Below are 22,651 nucleotides of genomic sequence, written 5' to 3' on the forward strand. Positions count from 1 at the left end.
GCGGTCTGAGTGGAAAATCCGAGAGGTCCCAGTGACCGACCCTCTGACGACACCTCAGCCCCGCAGAAACCCCTTCTCCTGCCTCCCCGCCCGGCCGACCCTGCACGCCCCGCCCCGCCCCGCCCCGCCCCACTTTCCTGATCTTCCGCTGGGGCAGCGGCCGAGTCTCGCCTCCGCCTCCGGCCGATCCTGCACCCCAGGTGGCCGCTTCCCTTCCCGGCGCCGACTGCTTCGTCTGGCCAGCTTTGAGGAGCCCCCAGGATCCCACCAAGCCGGTGACCCTGAGGCTCGCTCCGCGACCCCTCTGCCCGCGCCCGCGCCCGGCGGCCCCCTGCTCGCTCCCGCGGCGGCCGCGCGCGCCCCAGCCTGGGACAATCCTTGCCTTGTCCTGGCGCGCCTGCGAGGTCTGGTCGCCTCCGGCTACTCCTTTTTTCCTAGGCGGGGCCGCAGCCCTGCTCCTCCCAGTCTCGGGGCTGCCCGGAGCCCCCTCAAGGCGTTGGCATCCAGGCGCCCTGCCTGTCCGGCTCCATGGACTCCCCGGGCCAGGGGCCCTGGCTCCTGTTGCTGCTGCTGCTGCCGCCTCTAGTGACCTCGGCCTCCGAGCGCCCCCGGGGTGCTGACCGCGTCAACCCAGGTGAGAGCCTAGCGGGAGCGAGGGGGCGTCTGGCTGACCTGCCCGCCAGCGTGGGGGTCGGGGGAGGCCCTCCCCGACCCTGGGGTCCCCCTTATTTCCTACCCACCCTGCTTTCCTGCTCGAAGTGGCTGGGTCCCTGGGAGTCCCTGCTACTCCACTCCCACGGGCGGGGGTGTTGGGGCGGGCTCTCCCTGGCTGGGGAAAGTTTCCAGGGAATGGGAAAGAGGTTGGGGGTGGGTGGGCTGGGATATTCGGGGCATCGAGTGGGAAAGGTTGGCCAGTACGGCGGACGCAGACCTGGCGGATCCTGAGCGCCAGTTCTGCCTGTGGGTGGCAGATAAGCTGCTGCTGCTCACCGTGGCCACCGAGGAGACCGAGGGTTACCGGCGGTTCCTGCGCTCCGCAAACTTATTCAACTACACCGTGCGGGTGAGGAGGGGAACAGGCCTGGGCCCTCGGCCCCAGGGAGGGGAGGAGCAGGATGTTCGGGTCCCCACGGGAGCCTGGTCTAGGGGGACCCTCCTGTCCATCTGAGCCTCTCTGACGTCGTCATGGGTCTCCTCCCCAGACCCTAGGCCTGGGTGAGCCATGGCGGGGCGGTGATGTGGCCCGAACCGTTGGTGGGGGACAGAAGGTCAGGTGGCTGAAGAAAGAAATGGAGAAATACGCAGACCGGGAGGACCTGATCATCATGTTTGTGGATAGGTAGTGGGGCTGGGTGCAGGGCTGGTGGGGGGGATGGGGAGTGATGAGCCCCACCGCTGACCATCCTCCCCATCCTGGCCCAGCTATGATGTGATTCTGGCGGGCAGCCCCACGGAGCTCCTGAAGAAGTTCCTGCAGAGTGGCAGCCGCCTGCTCTTCTCCGCGGAGGCCTTCTGCTGGCCCGAGTGGGGGTTGGCCGAGCAGTACCCTGAGGTGGGCACGGGCAAGCGCTTCCTCAATTCCGGTGGTGAGTGGCAGAGTGCCCAAGGGGATGGGCCCTGGGTGTCCCCGGGTCTGCGGGCTGGGGAGGGAGTGAGGATAGATCTGTGGGGACTCGTGGGGTCAGCGCCTCCCCGCTTTCCAGGATTCATCGGCTTCGCCCCCACCATCCACCACGTTGTGCGCCAGTGGAAGTACAAGGATGACAGTGATGACCAGCTCTTCTATACACAGCTGTACCTGGACCCGGGACTGAGGGTAGGAGGCGGTGGGGACCAGCACCAATGCAGGTTTGGGTCAGTGGGGGTGGGGAGAGCCGCACATGGGGATCTGGGGGATGGGTCAAAGAGAAAAGAGTGGGGAGTGATGCTTCGGCAGTGACCTTTTCCTGAAGTCACCCCATTTCATCCTGCCCAGGAAAAACTCGGCCTTAACCTGGACCACAAATCGCGGATCTTCCAGAACCTCAATGGGGCGTTAGGTGAGGAGAAGCGGCGAGCAGGCCTCTGCTGAGGTGGGGGTAGGGAGGGGGCGCTGTAATGGAGCCCTGGTGGCATAGGGGGTTGATGAATCAAACCCTAAGTTAAACTCCACCAGTCTGCTACTTCTGTCAAGGTCCACAAACTCCAAAACCTTCCGGAGCAGTTCTGTCCTACAGGGCCACTGAGTTGGAATCAAGTTTGGGGTGGTTTGGGGTTTCTGGCTAGAACTGCATGTGGACACGCCTCTCTCGGGTGGGAGGGGGCAGTGCGGCTGACTGCGGAAGTGACCCCGTGCTCCACGGGAAGCAGAAGTAGCCACCGTCCTAGCTCACGGTCTCTGTGCGCATGTGCTGTTACCACCTTTTCCAGATGAAGAGCAGACTCGGGAATCGGTCCCTTGTTCTAGGTCCCAGGGGCAGGGCGTGGGGAGTTCTCCAGCGTGGTGACTGCCTGGTCAGGACCCTAGGAGAGTGGGGTGGGGCCCAATCCCTGCCCAGCCCGGCTCCCCACCATGCCGTACACAGAGAGACAGGGAGAACCTGGAGAAGTGGATGTACAGCCTGTTCATCTTTCCCCAGATGAACTGGTTTTAAAATTCGAACGGAACCGGGTCCGGATTCGCAACGTGGCCTACGACACGCTCCCTGTTGTCATCCACGGCAACGGCCCCACCAAGGTGCCCCCCAATGACTTATATCCTCAGAGACCCTGCCCCTACCCGGCCCCCAGCAGAGATGCTGAGATGTTTGCAGTCCTGCCCTACCCTCTCTCCTTGCCCAGATTTAACCCATACTCTGTCTCCTCACCATCTCCCCCAATAGCTTCAGCTGAATTACCTGGGAAACTACGTCCCCAATGGCTGGACCCCAGAGGGGGGCTGTGGTTTCTGCGGCCAGGACCGAAGGACACTGCCAGAGGGGCAGGTGAGCAGGGGGCCAGCAGTGGGGTGGGGGTGGAAGTCCAGGGCAAGTGGGCTGGGCCTGGCCTAGGCCTCCCCCAACCACCCCCACCTATGGCCTGTTTTCCAGCCTCCCCCACGGGTGCTTCTAGCCGTGTTTGTGGAACAGCCTACCCCGTTCCTGCCCCGCTTCCTGCAGCGGCTGCTGCTCCTGGACTATCCTCCGGACAGAGTCACCTTGTTCCTGCACAACAGTGTGAGAAGTGGCCCTGGGGGCCACCCAAGGGGCCCTCCCCCACCCTGAGCAGGACCCCTGCCCCCACCACCCCCCTTCCATATGACTTTCAGTTCACTGCCCCCCACCCCCATCCATCTCTCCTCCAGGAAGTGTACCATGAACCTCACATCGCGGACTTCTGGCCCCGGCTCCAGGACCATTTTGCAGCTGGGAAGCTGGTGGGGCCAGAGGAGGCCCTGACCCCAGGCGAGGCCAGAGACATGGCTATGTGAGTGGGTGGGACACCACCCCCCGGCTGAGCCATCCCTCCCCCTGGTGCTGGTGTTCCTAGCAGGCCACGGGCGAGCCCAGGAAGGAAGCACAATGGTTCCCCTCCAACCTCCCCGGCGTCCTCGCTTCATGCGGACACTCCACCCACATCCCTCTCCTCCCATTTCCCCCACCTCCACTGTTGAGATCACCTGTGGATCTGTCACCTGCAGGGACAGTTGTCGGCAGGACCCTGACTGTGACTTCTACTTCAGCCTGGACGCTGACACCGTCATCACCAACCAGCAGACCCTGCGCATCCTCATTGAGGAGAACAGGTCACCCACCCGATATCCCTCAGAGACCCCCAACCCCCTCCCTGGCTGGAGGCATGCCCTCTGCGGGGCCCTCACCCCAGCCTCGCCCACAGGAAGGTGATAGCACCTATGCTGTCCCGGCACGGGAAGCTGTGGTCCAACTTCTGGGGCGCACTGAGCCCTGACGAGTACTATGCACGCTCCGAGGACTACGTGGAGCTGGTGCAGCGGAAGCGAGTGTGAGTCGTCCACCCACACACCTTGCCCTTGGCACCCTCTGGCTATGGCCACCAGTCTGCTATGTGGTGTGGGTAGGGTGGGGGTCCATGGGGTTGACAGCAGTGGTGCCTCACAAGGATGCCCTGAGGCAAGGGGCTCCCGAGGGGAAGGGGGGATCAGTCCACCAACCTAGCTGACCCTTGTGTGGGCCCCCTTTAGGGGCGTGTGGAATGTGCCATATATATCCCAAGCCTACGTGATCCGGGGGGAGACACTGAGGACCGAGCTGCCCCAGAGGGAGGTGTTCTCCAGCAGTGACACGGACCCAGACATGGCCTTCTGTAAGACCCTGCGGAGCAAGGTGAGCCAGCCGGCCAGTGGGAACTCAGGGCCAGGGCTTCCCGGCCAGAGACAGCCACTCCACTCAGGGTTCCCCCCCTGGCTCTTTTCCCCTGACCACCTCCAGGGCATCTTCCTCCACCTCAGCAATCAGCAGGACTTTGGCCGGCTCCTGGCCACGTCCCGGTACGACACGGACCACCTGCACCCTGACCTCTGGCAGATCTTTGACAACCCCCAGGTGGGTGGGCGCCCCTGCCTCAGAAGATCCACAGGCCAGCCCTTGGCCGTTTTGGGCAGGGGTGGGATCTGTGGCTTCTAAGGGGTAGGGTAGAAGGTCATCTGTCTGAGGGAACGATCTGACGCTCCAAACCCTCCCAGGACTGGAAGGAGCAGTACATTCATGAGAACTACAGCCGGGCTCTCGAAGGGGAAGGACTGGTTGAGCAGGTGAGGCCCCCACAGGAACCCTGATGGCACCGTGGCCAGGCCAGGGCCTCTCCGGACAACTGCCAGAGCAGCGGTTTTCACACTGGGTTCCCCTGGGTGCTGCAAAAGGCCTCCGGGTTCCTGCCCCAGGGGAATGGAGCTAGAGGCTGGGCAGATAAGCCTTCAGCCCCAACACCACCCCTTCCTCCACATTATCCACAGTAGCCTCTCTTTCATTTGGGGGCATATTGATGTGCTGGGTGGAATCCCTTTTTTAATGAGGGGTGTATTCAGAAGTTTGAAAACCACTGTCCTAGAACCGGAGACTCTAGGATCATCTTCTCTGCCCACCTGCACTTTGCCAGAACCTTCTCAATCCCTCCTCCAAGTCAGTCTTCCCCACATCCTCCTTCTCACCCCCATCCCTCGGCATGGCCAGTTCCCAAGCTCAGTCCCTGTCTCCCCAGCTTCCGGCTGCCTTTTCTCCTCCCCACATTGTCTCACCTCACTCACGTCCTGTCCTGTCCCTTTGCCCTGGTCTCAGCCCTGCCCAGACGTGTACTGGTTCCCACTGCTGTCAGACCAAATGTGTGACGAGCTGGTGGAGGAAATGGAGCACTTTGGCCAGTGGTCCGGAGGCCGGCATGAGGTGAGAGGCGCGTGGCAGCTTCCTAGAGAAGGAGGAGGACTCCCCGGAGGAGGGAGATGCTGAGGGAGGGATAGGATCAGGGAGAGAGACCATCAGGGGACACATTGAATCCACTGATCCAGCCCTTGATTCATCCATCCATCCATTTATCCACCCATCCATCTACCCACCCAGTCATCCATCCACCCATCCATCCATCTACTCACCCATCCATTTATTCATCCATCCATCTACTATCTGTCCATCCTTCCATGCACCCACCCATCCATTTATCCTTCTGTCCATTTACCCATCCACCCGTCTCTCCTACATAGTTACCAGGTATGGCTTAGATGCTAGCCATCGAACAAAACCATAGAGTTACGGGAATGAATTGGGTCAGCCTTTTGGGGTTCACTGTCTGGGTGCACAACAATAAGCAGCAGCACCCCAAATGCTGCGAGAGCCACAGTGGGCCCTGTGCCCAGGCTGGAGGACCCCACAGAAGATTGTTCCTGAACATGAGGTTTGAGGGCAGGGTATAAGAGTGGGGAGAAGATTGGCACTGCTCCAGTAGGGGCATGCCTACAGGACGTGGGGTGGCTCAGTGCCCACTGCCCACAGGACTCCAGGCTGGCAGGAGGCTATGAGAACGTGCCCACGGTGGACATCCACATGAAGCAGGTGGACTATGAGGACCAGTGGCTGCAGCTGTTGAGGACCTATGTGGGGCCCATGACGGAGACCCTGTTCCCTGGCTACCACACCAAGGTGGGTGGCCATCCCTGCTGTTGCCTGCCCTCTCAACCCTCCCACAGCCCTCACCCGGGGATGGAAGTCCCTACCCAGAACCTGTGTCTATCCTGGATACCAGGCCCCAGGAAGGAGAGGCTGCAGGGTGCAGCCCTGGGACTCAGTCTGGCTCAGCTCGGATGTGGGGCAGCCATGGGACAACTGTAGTGCAGGGGCCTGGGCATCTTCGTCCAGGGTCCATGGATCTTCCAATCACGAGGCGTTTCTCTCGTCCCCACAGACGCGGGCAGTGATGAACTTCGTGGTTCGCTACCGGCCAGATGAGCAGCCCTCCCTGCGGCCACACCACGACTCCTCCACCTTCACCCTCAATGTCGCCCTCAACCACAAGGACCTGGATTATGAGGTCAGCCCACTGCTGTTCTCCACACCTGTGGGCCTGACACGGTATCTCCCAGGGTTTCTATGTGGTGGGTCTCAACGCCTGAATTCCTCCTGGGGTGGCTGCCAGCCATTCCTCTGGGGTCTCCTGTTCTCCCTTCCCCTTACACCCCTGGTCCCGTGCCTGGTGCCCCAGCCTCTTCCTGCTCCCCTCCTGCTTACCTGCCCTCTCTTTCCTCTTCTCCCCACAGGGAGGTGGCTGCCGCTTCCTGCGCTATGACTGCGTGGTCGCTTCTCCTCGGAAAGGCTGGGGGCTCCTGCACCCAGGCCGCCTCACCCACTACCACGAGGGCCTGCCCACTACTCGGGGGACTCGCTACATCATGGTGTCCTTTGTCGACCCCTGACACCCAACCACTCTGCCAAACCTTCCTCACCAGTGTGCCTTCCGGGGGGCGGGGTGAGTCTCCTGGGTGTGGGCCCCTCTGTCTTGGAGAGGGATCTGGCCTCGCTTCCTGTGTTCTGTGTGCCTGGAACTGAATGTGTTGCCATATCCCCCAATACAGGGCCTCTCAGGGAGCTTCTGGAGTCTCCTAACCTCCCCTCAGCTCCCCGGAGGTCCTGGAAAAAGAGCTTCTAGGGGCCTCTAGGGGGATAAATTATTTCGGTTTCTGAGCCTCCTTCCCTCCCCAGTGAAAGAGGATGCGGAGCTCTCCGGTCCATCCCAGTCCTTCTGTCAACCTATGGACCCCACACCCAGAGGAGAGGGAGACTGATATTCTCCATAAAAAAGGGCAAGAAGGGGGAAGAGGAGGCGCAGGAGGCTCCATCTGTGTGAGAACCTGGATGTTTCCATTGGCCTCCTTTTCTTGCTCCCCTGTATCATCTTAAGGAGCCTGGTGTTGCTATGGGTTAAGTGTGGGACTGCTAACCTCAAGGTCAGCAGTCCGAGCCCACCAACGGCTTCAAAGGGAAAAGATGAGACTGTCTGCTTCCATAAATATCGACAATCTCAGAAGCCCTGGAGAGCAGTTGTACTCTGATACATGAGATCGCCATGAGTCAGAAAAAGCCCCGGTGGGCAAGTGGGTTACGCATTGAGATCGATTTGAAAGTAGAAGCCAGTCCTGGGGGACTGAAGAGCATTCTCCTCCCATAGAACGTCAGTCTTGTTAACCCAGAGGGCGGTTCTGCCCTGTCCTACAAGGGCACTAAGAATCAGAATAAACTTGACGGCCAAACCTTGGGTTTTGGTTGGGTTCTGTTGTAGCCTGAGCTGGGCAAAGGGTTGGAAGAAGGACCAGACCAGAGGACTTCCCAGTCGGGTCTCAGGCAAGAGGGCCCTCACCCGGGCTCCAAGCTCTTCTCCGTGGGTCTCTAATCAATTGAAACCACTTCCCCCTTCAGGAACGTTGGGACTGACTGGACTCACAGCTGACCCTGGGGACAGGACGTTCTCCTGCCTCACAAGCATGTGCTCTAAAGGTGGAAGACAGGAGGGAGGGAGACTTAGCTGTGGTCTCTGCATGTGCCTATGGTAAAACATGCATGAAGTATACCACTTTGGGGGTGTCTAAATCCCAGTCATTGCGTCTATCCACCATATTGTGTCCCTACCACCATTGCTTTCCATGATTTTTTCATCATTCAAAGCTGATATTTTGTGCCTTTTGAACAATAATTCTCCACTCTCCCCACCCATCGGCAGGTCACCACAAAACTGTTTTTATTTATGAATAAATGTTCCTGAGGCCCATTGGTGGTGGTGTGGGGCTGCCTACACAAGATTGGTGGTTGAAACCCATCAGCTTCTTTTGTGGGAGAAAGATGGAGCTGTCGGTCCTAGGGATTTTCACTATCAAATTTTTTCTATATATATATAGAAATCATTTTATTGGGGGCTCATCCAACTCCTCACAATCCATATATACACCTATTGTGTTAAGCACATTTGTACATTTGTTGCCATCATTCTCAAAACATTTGCTTTCTGCTTGAGCCCTTGGTATCAGTTCTTGATTTTTCCTGTCCCTCATGAACCCTTGATAATTTAGAAATTATTTTTCCCAGTATCAAATTTTTAAAAATATATTTACCCTCTCAAAATTCCTGTAGGGGAGTGCTATGAGTCAAACAGCTGGATGGCAGCAGTTCGTGTGTGTAGGGGGTGGTGGTGGTTTTGAATGCTTTTTACACATCAGACTGCAAACCTCAAGGCCAGAAGTTCAAAGCCATGAGCTTATCTTTGGAAGAAAGCTGAGGCTATCAGTTCCCACAAAGATTTAATCTGGGATACCCACAGGGGCAATGCTATTCTGCCCTCGAGGGTCACTCTGAGTCAATGTGATGGAAATGAGTTTGGGGGTATGCTAGATAGCTCACATCCACTGAATCAGACAATATTGGACCTGTCATGTCTGGCTTGTTCCATTCAGCACAAAGTTTTCAAGATACATCTATGTGTTGCCACGTCTCAGTACTCCATTCCTTTGTAGGGTATATAGGATGAATCTAGGAGCATTGGAAGTCCTCAAAAATGAAAATGGGACACATAAAGATGGATATCCTAGGCACTGGTGACCTGAAATGGTCTGGTATTGGTTGTTTTGAATCAGAAAATCCTATGGTTTACCTTGCTGGGAGTGATACAATCAAGAGGAATGGTGTGACATTCCTTTTCAAAAAGCACATTGGGAGACTTCCTGGAAGATGGAAATGGAGTGACACATACCAGAGGGACTGCAGAATCCAGCCAGGAATGTTGCTTAGAGGGAAATTCAACACTGCTGGAATGCAGGAGGAGCATCATAAAGATAAGTAGGCACAGACCCATGGGGTTTTGAGGAGCTGGGGGCTTTTGGCTTACCTCAGTGGAAGCTGGTTGGGGCTTGACCTTGGCCCTGTCACTGTATCTTCCGGAGCCAGGACCATTTTACCCTGTAGCAGGACTTGGTCTCAACACAGCCACAGTTTGCCCCCGCCTGCCTCAGGGCAGGGACAGGACCCTTGCAGCTACACCAGCAGGGATTGGGGTTCAGCTACATTGTTGCTTCTATTTACATCTCTGCTCTCTGTCTCCCCAAGGTCTTTGAAGGCTACTCAGTGGCTTTCTCTTGGCTCAGTTGCTACTTACCAGGCTAACTCCGGGCAGGGACTAAACCATTGCAGCTCCATCGTCCTGGATTGAGACTCAGCTACATAGGTGCTTTGTTTCCCTCTCTTTCCTATATTCCCAAACAGTCCTACTTTTTAATATTTTTCCTCCTCATTGTCTCTTTCTTTTTCTCTCACACTCCACTGCTGACCTCCAGAACACTCCCCTTGCCCAGGGCATTTACACCTGGCCCACACCCTGCTAGGTGAGCTCTACCTTGCATAACTAGCCCGAGGCTAGGGAAAGCCTGCTTTCCTCCAGGGGATACTCTGCCCAACTTCTCACCAGGGAATTCCTGCCTGTGTACCTGGGGCCATAAGGCAGCCCAGCCAACACTCATCAACATTCCAAGCTATTGCAGAAACAGCTCTGCCTAACCTCTGCAAAACCAAAACAGGCAACCCACCAGCTTTCTGAGGCACTACACTGATAGGTAAGCCTCAGAAGGATAAAGAGTCAGGTTAATCCGATAGCACAATTAGCTGTAGGCAGGTCCAAGAAGCATTCCTATAAATCTACCAGAAGAGCCACTGCTCTTCCACTCCCTGGAAAATGGCACCTGGCTCCTCTAAAAGAACACAACTCAAACAGCCATCAGCCCCAATGACCTTAATGAAAAAACAGGAGAAACAAAAGGCAATGGCCGAAGATGTCCTGAATATAACAACATACATAGAAGAAGCAGACATTGAGCTGCCACAGAAATTTTCAGAATGCTGCTTGGAGTCATACAGGATATTAGTGAAACAATACAGATAAAGGATGAAGTGATAGAGGAGATAAAGACCATACACCAAAAGGAAATACAGGAGCTTAGGCAGGAGATAACAAAAACCAGCAGCAGAAACATGGACCTTGAGAATGGACGGGAGGAATCAGAGAACCACATCAGTGACTTGGAGGACAGCCAAGCAGACTTTAATAAACGTGAAAAATCTAATAAGATCATCGGAGAAGCTGAAGAAAACCTAAGAACTATGTCTGATGCTATGAAGTGGAACAACATTAGAATTATTGCCTTACTGAAGGAAGACACATCAAATAAGTCATCTGCAACAATAGTGAGAGAATTCTTGCAGGGAAACTTTCCCAGCTTAATGAATGAAAACCAGACAATCATTCAGGAGGCTGAAAGAACACCAGCAAGCCTGAATCCCAAGCAGAAGTCACCAAGGCACATAATAGTTAAACTATCCAACTTTGAGGAAAAGGAGAAAATCATGAGAGCAACTAGGGCAAAACAAGCCATCACATATAAAGGTTCCCACATAAGAATACGCTCAGATCTATCAGCAGAAACGATGAGGAAGAGGAGAGAGTGGAGTAACATATCCCCAAAATTGAAGGAAAACAATGCAAACTGAAGAATACTCTGCCCAGCCAAATTATTGATCAAGATAGATGGAGAAGTAAGAGTCTTCCCAGACAAGGATAAACTCAAAGAATACGTTAGAAAAAACCCGGCCCTACAAAAGATCCTTGCCGACCCAGTATGTGCAGAAGAATAACACTCCAGAAGGACAACACCCACCAAGCATAAATAAATGGCTGCCACGTAGAATAACCTCACCCAGAGGGCAATAAAGAAAAAAACAGACTCCCCAGATAGCATTGGCTTAAGGGTGGAAAGAAGTCAAGAATCACACACACACACACACACACACACACACAACAAACTAATGAGAAATGAAAGTAGGAAAACTCCCAAGACAAAAGGTATAAGATGACATCACAGAGTCTACAGATGGAGATAATAACACTCAATATCAATGGCCTGAACTCAGGCATTAAAAGACTGAGACTAGCAGAACGCCTTAGAAAACACAAACCATCAATCTGCTGCCTACAGGAGACACATCGTAAGACTACAGATAAACATAGACTGAGAATCAAAGGCTGGAGAAGGTCCTACCAAGCAAACAGCAATACAATAAAATCAGGGGTTACAATCCTAATCTCGGAGAAAATTGACATCAAAGTGCAAATCATAAAAAGAGATCAGTAGGGCCTCTATATAATGCTCAAGTGAATGGTAGGTGAATAACCACTAAGCATTGTAACCATATAGTCCCCAAATGAGAGACTGGCTGAATATGTCAACCAAACACTCCAAAAGATTAAAAAAGAAATCCAGACTTGACAATTATAGTGGGTGACTTCAACACACCACTCTGTGAGAAATATAGATCACAGGGAAAGAAACTAAATGAGGCTAGAGAGCTAAACACCACAATTAGACAATTTGACCTGATAGATATTTAAAGAGCTTTTCATCCAAATACAAAAACATGCACATTCTTTCAAGTCCACATGGCACATATTCGAAGATAGACCACATATTGGGGCATAAGGCAAATCTGCATAAATTTAAGCACATTGAAATATTACAGACCCCGCTCTCTCTGACCACTGTGCCATAAGGCTGGAAATCAACAAAAGGAAGACAAAGAAAATAAGAGCAAACAATTGGAGGATGAATAACCCTCTACTGCAGAAGGAGTGCGTACTGGCGCAGATCAGAGATGAAATTGGGAAATTTCTAGAAACCAACGAAAATGAGTACACGACATACCAATACTTTTGGGACAGAGCAAAGGCAGTCATCAGAGGAAGTTTCATAGCAATACATGCACACCTGAGAAAGGAAGAGAGACTCATGATTGATATGCTGGCACACAATTTACAACAACTAGAGCAGCGTCAACAGAACAATCTTACTAATAGCAAAAGAAAAGAAATAATAAAAATCAGGGCTGAGATTCAGGAGAGGGAAAATAAGAAAAGGATGGGAAAAATTAATACTGCTAAAAGCTGGTTCTTTGAAAGGATAAACAGAATCAGTAGACCACTTGCAAACCTAACCAAAGAAAGGAGGGGACAAATTTCTATAGCAAGAATAAGGGATGAAAGAGGGGTCATTACAACAGACCCTAATGAAATCAAAAGGATAGTTACACAGTACTCTGAAGGACTGTACTCCAATGAATTCAACAATTTGGAAGACATGGACAAATTCTTAGAAAAACAATCCCTCCCTAGACTTCCTTCGGTGGACATCAAGAATCTCAACAGACCCATAGGAATAGAAGAAATAGAAAAGGTTATTAAGGGATTACCAACTTAAAATCCCGTTGACCAGATGGCTTTACTGGAGAATTCTACCAAGCATTAAGGGAAGAACTAACACCAATCCTACACAAACTCTTGCAGAACAGAGAAAAAGATGATAAACTTCCAGAATTCCTTCTACCGAGCTAATATAACTCTGATACCAAAACCGGGCAAGGATCCCACAAGAGTCGAGAACTACAGAGCAATATCCCTAATGAACATTGATTCAAAAACCCTTAACAAAATACTAGCCAACCGAATACAAAAGTACATAATACAAATAATTCACCATGACCAAGTGGGATTCATACTGGGGATGCAGGGATTTTTCAATGTACGAAAGACCATTAGTATTATTTGCCACATTGAAATGAAAAACAAAAGAACCACTTGATAATATTGATAGATGCATAAAAATCATTTGACTAGATCCAACACCAATTCCTGTTTAAGACACTTGAGAAGATAGGAATGGAAGGAAAGTCCCTAAAGAAAATACAAACTGTATATGAAAAACCAACAACATATAAAGTCAGACATGGAATCAGGAAGACAAAAAGAATTGATGTGCTTGGTGCTGACAAAGTGTGCTGAGTGTACCCTGGACAGCCAATAGAGTGGACATCTGTCTTGGAAGACGACCAGCCAGAATGCTATTTAGGGGCCCAGATGTCAAGACTTCATGAAAAGAACTTGGGACATGTTACCAGGAGAGCCCAGGCCCTGGGAAAGGACATTCTGCTTGGTAAACTAGAGGGCCCGTGGAAAAGAGGAAGGCTCTCAATAAAATGGATTGGCACAGTGGCTTGTAACCATGGGCTCAATCAAGCACAGGAACAATTGTGAGGATGGTGCCGAATCAGACAGTGAGTGTTTCAGAGGCTCTCTGTGGGACGGAATCAAATGGACAGCAGTTAACAACAGAATGCGTCTGTATGAATGGACCTCGCGTAGCTTAGACATTCCCCTGTTGACCCCTTGTTCCACCCTAGGGTTACTGGGAGTCAGGCTGCTGTGAACACTGGTGTACAAGAACCTCTTTGGAGCCCTGCTTTTCACGCTGCTGGGTGTGTAAGGTTGATGATTGCTGTTAGGTGCCGGTGTACAGCCACCACCTGGGGCAGAGGAGAACTGCCCCGCTAGGGTTTTTGTGAGTGCCATCTCTACCAGAGCAGAGAGGCCAGTCTTTCTCCTGGGGAGGTGGTGACGGGGGGGCTTTGAACCCTCAGTCTTCCCGTTGCAGTCAAGTGCTTAGCTTGTTTGTGCCACCTGGGCCCCTTGGGTCTTGCTGGATCAGATGCTCGAGCAAGGTTGAAACTGTGAGGCTCCAGCAAACTGTTTTCCACAGAGGATTCACCCTTTTACCAACAGGGCACCAAAGTGTGACTATCTCCACATCCGCCCAACACTTGCCAATTTCCATGTTTGGTTGTTATTGTTTTTTAACCCTCTCCTTCCTCCCTCTCTCCTGCTGATGAACCACCTCCCTTGCGAAGCCTGCCTACCTGCAGGTGATGCTGACCCCTGGGCTGGTGCCTTTCGGTGTGACCTGAGCATTTCTTTGACTTCTAAGTCCACCACCCCTTGAACTCTCCCAGCCATGCACACACGCACACCTAATATGCCTTGTGGATGGAAATGGGGCAAGGCGGGTTGTGAGAAAGCCCCTCTTCGTTAGCGCTCTTGACCAAGTCCCTGGAAGAGAAAGTCAGTAGTCCAGCCTGAGCACTGGTGTTGGACACTGGAAACTGGTTGACCCTGCCTCCTCCAGATCCCGTGCCCATTTAGTGAGCATCTCTCACCTGCAGAGGCAAGGGGTCCACTGAGTGCAGGAGTAGACTAAGCCTCTTGTTGCTGACAGCCAGGGGGGAGGCGGCGACCTTGCTCAAAGAGCCACTGTGATAGGTATGAATGAAGCAGAAGTATTTCCTAGTAGGAGCTTGTCCCCTGAGACACTTGATTGAACGGTTTGGGGGGAGAAGGGCAATGTGTCACAATCCTGGGCCTGGAAAAAGGACCGGCTCCCACGGGTGTGTTCCCCACCAATCCTCGATCTTTCTCACCAAGCCTTCCATTCTGGGGGGGTCACATACAGGGCTGACCTGCTGCCTGGTAAGTAAACTTTCTGCAGTCCCTCCAGCTTCAGGGCCCACCCACTGACTAAGGGGTCTCTGAGCTGTTCTCATTGCAACAAAGAGGCCAGCCATTCACAGGAGACACTGGCCAGGCAAGTCGGTTTCCAGACTGCTAGCTGCCTGCAGACTCCTCACAGAGGCCCAAAGACCTGACCTCCACAGGGTTGGAGTGACCCCCTTGCTGACCCCAAGACAGCACTCCTTGGCCATTTCCCTTATGCCTTGTGAACTCAGGTAATCATTAACCCTTCCCTGCAGGCCTGATGAGGGTTAGTGTGGGGTCAGTTAAGGGGGCAAAAACTCATGGCTGGAATAGTGGTCAAGGCCAGGCAATTGAGCCCAAAGCCGGCAATGTGTAAGAGCTGTGGGCAGGTGCCTCAGTCTAGCTCCTTCCCCAGTAAGGGGCCTCCCCCAGCTTCATAAGCAGGGGCCACTAAGTGGACACTGTCTTTCCATCGTCTTCCCCTTCTTGGGGCTCAGCTAGTCCATGCAACCTAGGGCACCCCGGCACCTGGAAATCTGCTTTCTCCTGTCCCCAGGCAAACAGTGTAGGGTCCTTAAGACACTAGCAGAGGTCTAGGGGTGCAGGTGGGCTGGAAGAGTCTGACATAGGAGTAGGACTGGTGGAGTCTGACATAGGAGTAGGACTGGTGGAGTCTGACATAGGAGTAGGAGTGGTGGAGTCTGACATAGGAGTAGGACCGGTGGAGAGCTGCCACTCTCGCGGCCCCCAGCCAGGTGTGTGTGGACAGGCTCCTGGTACTGCGAGGCCAGGCCTGACTCCCTGCCGCCTTCTACCTGCCATGGCTCCATGAGACATGGAGAGAGTTGGGGCACAGCTCCTCCCTCTGCCTGAGTCTGCAACTGGGAGGTATGTCGGCATTTCCAGGACTGCTTCGCTATCTCTGTGAGAGCATGGGCAGGGGGGAGTGGGGGCTCTGAGAGAACTCTTGGAACGATCATTTCACCCAAATCTAATCTCATATGCCATGGGGCACCGGTCTTCTGCCAGGGACGGATTCTCCAATAAGCAAGGTAAGCACCTGCTCAGGTCATCCACAAAAGAGGGCACCGTTGTCCAAAGGAAGCACTAAGCGTGGTATAATCCAATCCATCTAATTGCATGCTTGTTCACAAAAATAAAGAAAAGAAAACACTGCTATCCAGTGGGCTTCAAATCATAGCCACCATGTGAGTCATTCTGCCTTGGAGAAGGATGGGTGGGTTGGAACTACTTGAGGTTGGACGTCCAGCACTACCCACCAGCTCCACCAGTGGGCAAATCACACCAAACCCACTGCCATCTGGTCCATTCCACTGACAGTGACTCTATGGGGTGGTTCCGTGGCTGTAAATCATGACAGAAGCAGACAGACTCATCTTTCTCCAGCAGAGCTGCTGGTGGGCTTGAACCACCTGCGTTATCTGACATTCATGCAACACATAACTGACAGCACCACCCCAAACCCAGCTCACTGCCATGGAGTCAAGGCAAAGTCACAGCGACCTCCTGTGGGTTTCTGAGACTGTGAGTGTTGATGAGAGTAGAGAGCCCAGTCTTTCTCCCGCAGAGCTGCTGGTGGTTTCAAACTGCCAACCATGCAGCAGATCATAACCCGACACAACATGTCACCGCTGCACCACCAGGGCTCCCAGGATGCTGACCGGGGCTTTATCTCATAGATTTGATTCTTAATTTGATGGTCATGGTCAAATGAAGTGGATTTTTCTTAGCTACTCATTTGTTTACCATTTTTAATAGAAAGAGTGAAGACATTCTTTTCTCTTCTTTTGGAAACTAGCTTGTTTGTCACGAAAGACTGTAAGTCAGTTTCCATTTTACTTTTGACCACTCAGACCATGGTGGAGATCTGATGGGTAAGAAGGCTGGAATTGTTCAGGCTGTGAACCTTCAGAGAAAGCATTCTTGAACTGACACCAGTCTCACTGCTATCGAGCTGATGCCAACTCTTTATGGGAGTGGAGTCTTTCTCCGGCACAGCTGCTGGTGGTTTCAAACTGCAGACCATGAGGATCGCAGCCCAACGGATCACCATTGCCATCTCGTTGACCCTGCCCCTATGGGACTGGGTAGAACTGCCCCTGTGGATTTCCTGTACTGTAACTCTGTACGAGCGTAGAAAGCTCCATCTTTCTTCCTTGGAGTGGCTTGTGTTTGGAAATGCTGACCTTGTGGATTGCGGCAGGCTAAGGGTCTTATTGACAGAGAAATTACATACTAGACTCTCATCTGTAATTCCCAGGGCCCGTTGGAAGGCTTATATTCTTGTATGCCGCTAACTCGAGAAAACCCCAAACTCACTGACATCAAGTCGATCCCGACTCATAGCAACCTGATAGGACAGGGTGGAACTCCCCCTGTGGGGTTCAGAGACGATATATCTCTACTGGGGTAGAAAGCCTGGCCATTCTCCCAAGGAGCAAGTGGTGGCTTCAAACTGCTGACTTTGTAGTTAGCAGGCCCCAGCGTAATCCACTGCACCACCAGGGCTCCCTGTATACAACTAGACTCTCTGTCTAAAGCGTGTGGCCTGTGGGAAGGAGTGGGCAGAGGAAGGAGCCTTAAGAGAGGTCAAAGTCCTCACCGGACTTCTGCTGGCCGTGCCTCGGGTCCCAACCGCTCCTCAAGAACACAGAGCTGGATCCTTCTCCACACCACCTCTTCTTTGGTTTCCACCCTCCAGGCATCCTGGTGGTCAGGGCCTTCGATAACTTCTGCATGGAGGCCATGCTCATGCTGCCCTGTTGGTTCCACCTTCCCATCTTCTGGGACGACTGGTGAAGTGGGGGTGGGGGTGGGCAAGCTGGATCTCAGACACATGGCTTTCCTCCTATGGAGATGGATGTAGGGGGATTGTCCTGGCCCTCCAAATTGCCAGTGATGCAGGCTCGCCCCTCCTAGACCCAGGAGTCCAGTTTCCCAGCACGGCATCCCCGCCCTTCTCCACTTGTAGCCTACACTGACCTGGCCAGCACCTCCTACTTGCCCTCTAGGCCTGGAGACAGCCAGGTGGCCTTTCCTGACTCGGGGAGTGTCCTGAGAGGCAGTGCAGGCAAAACCCGGAGCACTGAGTTTTCAGGTCCAGTTGGTGTCAGAACATGACGCAGGCTGGGTGCCCAGGTTGCCCCAGGGAGGTGTGTATGTTGGCAGGGGCGGAAGCCTGAGTCCCCCGCGGAGCTGCTCCTCTCCAGGCCTTGCTTGTGCAGGGCTTCTCTGGGAGAGAAAGAGCTCTCCCTGGTGGCCGCCAACACGCAGTGCTCGTGCCTGAGGGCGCTGCTGTGGGTCAATCCTGGGTCTTCCAAGGTCGCCAGGACCTGCTGCTGGACGCTTCGCTGAGCCTTGCGCAGCGCCTCACGTCCTGGGAGTCCTCCCGCCCAGACTAAGGGGAGCAGGCAGCGGTTGACTCTCACCTGCGGATTGTCGCCTGCCTGCAGTGGACGCCTCTTCCCTGTGCTGCTCTGCAGGTGGATACGCTGCTCGCTCCCCACAAGTTGTGGCTCAGACACCTCTTTCAGGAACTCAATGGTGGCCTCCACCTTGTCCCCTCCTAAGCCGACCTGCTGCCCCCACCCTCTACCCCGGGTAACCACGGAGTGAAATAAACAAGGGGCACCGAGGAAGCTCATGAATGTGTGTGTGTGTGTGTGTGTGTTCACAGTGGCGCACCACGTGCAGTCCAAACCAGGCTGTGCTCCAGCCTCAGCCCCCCATGGCCTTGACCCTCTCTGCGACTTGCAAACAGGCCTAGGTTCTGGCAAGCTGGGAGGAATCATCTCCTGGGGATTATGCGCACCCCATACCCCCCCCCAAACACACACACATACCTGGCACTTATGGGACCCACTGGGTAAGCTGCACTGCCCCCTCCCCACACCAATCTCTCCAGCACCTGGGGCTGCCCCTCCCTCGAACACGCCTTCCCGGCCCTGCCCAGTGGTCAGCCTACACCACTGGTAGGGAGAAGTTCAAAGATCAGTTCCAGGGAGGAGTCTGGAGCCTTCTGTCCTCAGGTCCATGGATCTCAGGGCCACGGCCACTCGCCAAATCACAGACACAGGAAAGCCAGGCTTCCAGGCTGAAAAAATCTTACCGAGAGCAGGCTTCGAAGCTCTTGCTTACGGGCCTTCTGGCACCCTGATCCCCAAGGAAGACAGGAGGCCCTGGGATGGAAGTTTCCTCAGCTCTCCCGCCGTCCCCCACCATGAAAACCCCAGGAAGGCGGTGGCTGGAATCAGCTTTGGTCTGGCACTATGTGACCACATTTCTTTTCATGGGTGAGCAGAATGGGAGAGACACGGAGGCCTGGGACTGGAGGGAGGCCACCAGTTGTCCTCACCCTACAGGCCAAGGTTGCCCGGAAGCTCTTAGGGAGCTCATTCCTCATTCCCTCTCACCTCTCACCCAGGCGCCTTCTCCACCCTCCTGCTCTTCCTCCTCCTCTTCACCTCGCTCTGGCCCATCTCCCTTCTCTACTTTGCCTGGCTCTACCTGGACTGGGACACGCCCAACCAAGGTGAGTTTCGGAGAGCTCCCCCCCTCCCCCCCATCCCCAACCCAGCAAAAACTGGCAGGACAGGAGCCTGGGAGGACTCTGACATGCCAACTTCTGTGACCTGTGATCCCAGGTGGAAGATGCTCCACGTGGAAGAGGAACTGGACAATTTGGAAGTACCTGAGGGATTATTTTCCTATCAAGGTGACTGGTCCAATGGCCCAGGCACAGGCAGTGGGGAGGGGGCGCACGGCCATCTTCTGGCCCCTCCCAGGACCTTACACTTGGAGGTCCACAGAGGTGGGGGACTAACTTTTCCCAGTGTGACGTTCCCTTTGCCTCTCTGTCTCCAACCCTGCCGGAACACCCACAGCTGGTGAAAACAGCCGAGTTGTCCCCAGACCGCAATTACGTGTTGGGCGCCCACCCCCATGGGATCATGTGCATCGGGTACTTCTGCAATTTCTGCACAGAGAGCAACGCCTTCTCCCAGAAGTTCCCTGGGCTCCGGCCCTTCCTGGCCACATTGGCAGGTGTCTTCCGCCTCCCCATCTACCGTGAATATCATGAGTTATGGTGAGCAAGGAGGAGAAGGAGGAAGAGGAGGAGGAGGAGGAGGAGAAGGAAACAGTGCCCAGGGCTAGAGTCACCCCTCCACCAGCACCAGTCGCTCAGGGGCTTTGATTGGATGCTGGTGATCTGGCATGGGCACGTGGACTAGAGGGTGACACCTAGTGGCACGAGGGACCAGGGGGTATCGGACAAAAGTGGGACCTCACCCATCCCATAAAGTGGAGGGACTGAAGGGCCTCTGTGGTGGTGGTGACTGCTTCCTGCATCCCCAGCCACCAACCGCTCCCCCCTGCCCCCAGGATTTATTTCTGTGGAACGCCAGAACCTGAACAAATTCCTATCGCAAAACCCGGGCGGCCAGCTCGTGGTCATCATCGTCGGGGGTGCGCAGGAGGCCCTGTACTCAGGTCCTGGCCAGCACTGTCTCAATCTCCTGAATCGCAAAGGCTTCGTGCGCCTTGCGCTGCAGCATGGGTGAGTGGCTCTGATGTCCCCCGGGGTCAATGGAAGATGCTAGAGCTTTCACCAGGGTCCCGCTGAAGGGCCATACAGGCATGGAGAGTGCCCACCTCCATGACTGAGTGCTCACACTCAGCCAATCACAGCGTGCAACCTCTGCCCACCCCACTCCATATCTGTGCATCAGAAAGAGGCAAGGTTAGAGTGCCCAAAACAGGGGCCCCGGAAGTCCTGAGTTCAAGTCCCTGGCACTCTCTCAGAGGCAAGCCTTTGGCCATGCTTCCTCACCTGGGAAGTAGCACACACGCCGCCTGGCAAGCATGTCATGTTGTAAAGGCGGAATGAGAAAAGTACCTCTTTTCAGTGCACTGTTGAGTCTCAAGAAAGATGAGCCCTTTCTGCCAGGTCTTTCTTGGTGGCCGAAGGTGGACGCCCCTCTTTGGTGTGGCTTCAGGGGTCTTGGGAAGCAGCAGCTGAGAGCCTCTGAGGCAGCTCAGGCACCAGCCACCAGCCTCACGCCTCCCTCCTCTCCTCCCAAGGGCCTCTCTGGTACCCATCTACTCTTTCGGAGAGAATGATATCTTCAACGTCAAGACTTTTCCTGCCGACTCCTGGCAGTACCGCTGCCAGATGACCTTCAAGAAACTGGTGGGCTTTGCTCCTTGCATCTTCTTTGGCCAGAGCCTCTTCTCGGCCACCTCCTGGGGCCTCATGCCCTTCCGCAGTCCCATCACCACGGTGGGTGAGTACTCTTCTCCTAGGGCAAGCTGCCCTCAGCCTCCTGGGCATGAGAGGGCTCTGGGCTCAGCAGCTGCCACTCTCTCCCTCCAGTGGGCCGCCCCATCGACGTGCCCCAGGTCCTCCACCCCACGGAGGAAGACGTCGACCACTACCACACACTCAACTTGAAGGCCCTGGACCGGCTGTTTGAGGAGCACAAGGAGAGCTGTAGTGTCCCTGCTGATGCTCACCTCACCTTCCTCTAACCCAGGCCTCGCCCTCCCTGCTCTGCCGAGTGCACGGCCGGGAAAATGCCACCTCCCCTCCCTGACCTGTGGCTCCCCTCCACCTAATAAAAGCTGGTTCCCTCTCAGGATGCCAGTGTCATGCAGTCGGGTGTCCGTCTGCTCAGAACCAGCCCATTCCCAATAGAGCAAGTAGGGTCAGGCACCCACCATTTTCCACCTGAGCTTCTGCTTTGACTTGGGCAGCAAAACCCTGAATTCTCCTCCTAGGGAGCCTCATGCAACGGTGTGACTGTGAACAAGCCCTTCTCCCCTGACTCTGCCCTCCCCCCATCTGTCAATGAAGCCACCTGCTTTCTGAGAGCAAATGGACACCAGGACAATGTTGGGGAGAGGGGCTAGGTGGAGGGGCAGACTTTCAGGGTGGGCAGGGCTTAGGTAGGTGGGGAAGAATGGCTGGCTAAGGGACTTCCCTTGAGCAACAGGTGTACTTGGTCAGATATACCCTGTGAGATGGAAGAGAGGCATCAATCCCACTGATAGAAAAGATAGGTGAGCTACGTAGCTGGCATTTGAGCCCATTGCCCATCCTGGGGACTAGAAGGAGCCCTATATGCACAAGGTTTCCAGCAGCTCTTTCCTCTAAAGTGCGGAGCCAATTCCTGCTTCGCTGTGTGTTCTTAGTCTGGAAGCTCCGCTGAAACCTGCTCACTTTGGGGGAGCCTACTGGCTTCCATCCTTTGGAAACGTTGTCAGGAAAGACCAGCCCCTGAAGAAGGACCTCCCATTCGGTCAAGTGGAGGGGCAGTGACAAAGAGGAAGGCCCTCAAGGAGGTGCATGGACACAGTGGCTGCAACCATGAGCTCAAGCAGAGGAGCCCTGGTGGGGATGGTGCACCAACAGCCACGCAGAAAGAGCCTTGGAGGTATAATGGTCATGTGTGGGGCTGCTAACCACAAGGTCACCCACCACCCAGCAGAAGAAAGAGGAGCCTGTCTACTTCCGGAAAGACTGACTGTCTCGGTAACACTGTGCAGCAGCTCTACTCTGTCCTGCAGGCTCCCTGTGAGTGGGTAGTCACGTGAGGGCACTGTGCTTGGTTTGGGGTTTGGTTGTGGAAATGAAGTGATAAATAAGTTGGGGAGGTTGGCACAAATCTGTCTACATTTGTTTGGAGGGACACAAGTCTACCCAGCCTGTGGTTACAGATCCTTACGTGGTTGTCCCACCACCACCACCCCTGACTGT

At 54.3% G+C, this 22,651-nt stretch overlaps 1 protein-coding gene and 1 pseudogene across 3 annotated transcripts; both read left to right on the plus strand.

The window, feature by feature from the left end:
* Positions 1-23: 23 nt before the first annotated feature.
* PLOD3 (procollagen-lysine,2-oxoglutarate 5-dioxygenase 3) lies at positions 24-8,247 on the plus strand. 3 transcript variants are annotated; one of them, XR_012787276.1, is made up of 19 exons: positions 24-634; positions 972-1,063; positions 1,203-1,339; positions 1,423-1,586; positions 1,704-1,816; positions 1,976-2,039; positions 2,619-2,716; positions 2,862-2,963; positions 3,069-3,194; positions 3,323-3,444; positions 3,659-3,763; positions 3,856-3,981; positions 4,181-4,541; positions 4,682-4,750; positions 5,274-5,378; positions 5,982-6,128; positions 6,391-6,516; positions 6,743-6,951; positions 7,899-8,247. XR_012787276.1 is itself a non-coding variant. In XM_075564920.1 (19 exons), exons 1-19 carry the CDS (start codon positions 529-531, stop codon positions 6,896-6,898), a joined length of 2,214 nt encoding a protein of 737 aa, XP_075421035.1. In that variant the 5' UTR covers positions 37-528; the 3' UTR covers positions 6,899-7,732. The 3 variants fall into 3 exon arrangements, 2 of the variants coding, with proteins under 2 accessions (XP_075421034.1, XP_075421035.1); XM_075564920.1 differs by lacking the exon at positions 7,899-8,247 and having other exon boundaries at positions 37-634; positions 4,181-4,322; positions 4,428-4,541; positions 6,743-7,732; XM_075564919.1 differs by lacking the exon at positions 7,899-8,247 and having other exon boundaries at positions 6,743-7,732.
* A 10,831-nt stretch (positions 8,248-19,078) lies between these two features.
* LOC142423283 (2-acylglycerol O-acyltransferase 3-like) lies at positions 19,079-21,423 on the plus strand (annotated as a pseudogene).
* The last annotated feature ends 1,228 nt before the right edge of the window (positions 21,424-22,651 follow it).

The sequence above is a fragment of the Tenrec ecaudatus genome, chromosome 12 (assembly GCF_050624435.1).
Source record: "Tenrec ecaudatus isolate mTenEca1 chromosome 12, mTenEca1.hap1, whole genome shotgun sequence".
NCBI classification, from domain to species: Eukaryota; Metazoa; Chordata; class Mammalia; order Afrosoricida; family Tenrecidae; genus Tenrec; species Tenrec ecaudatus.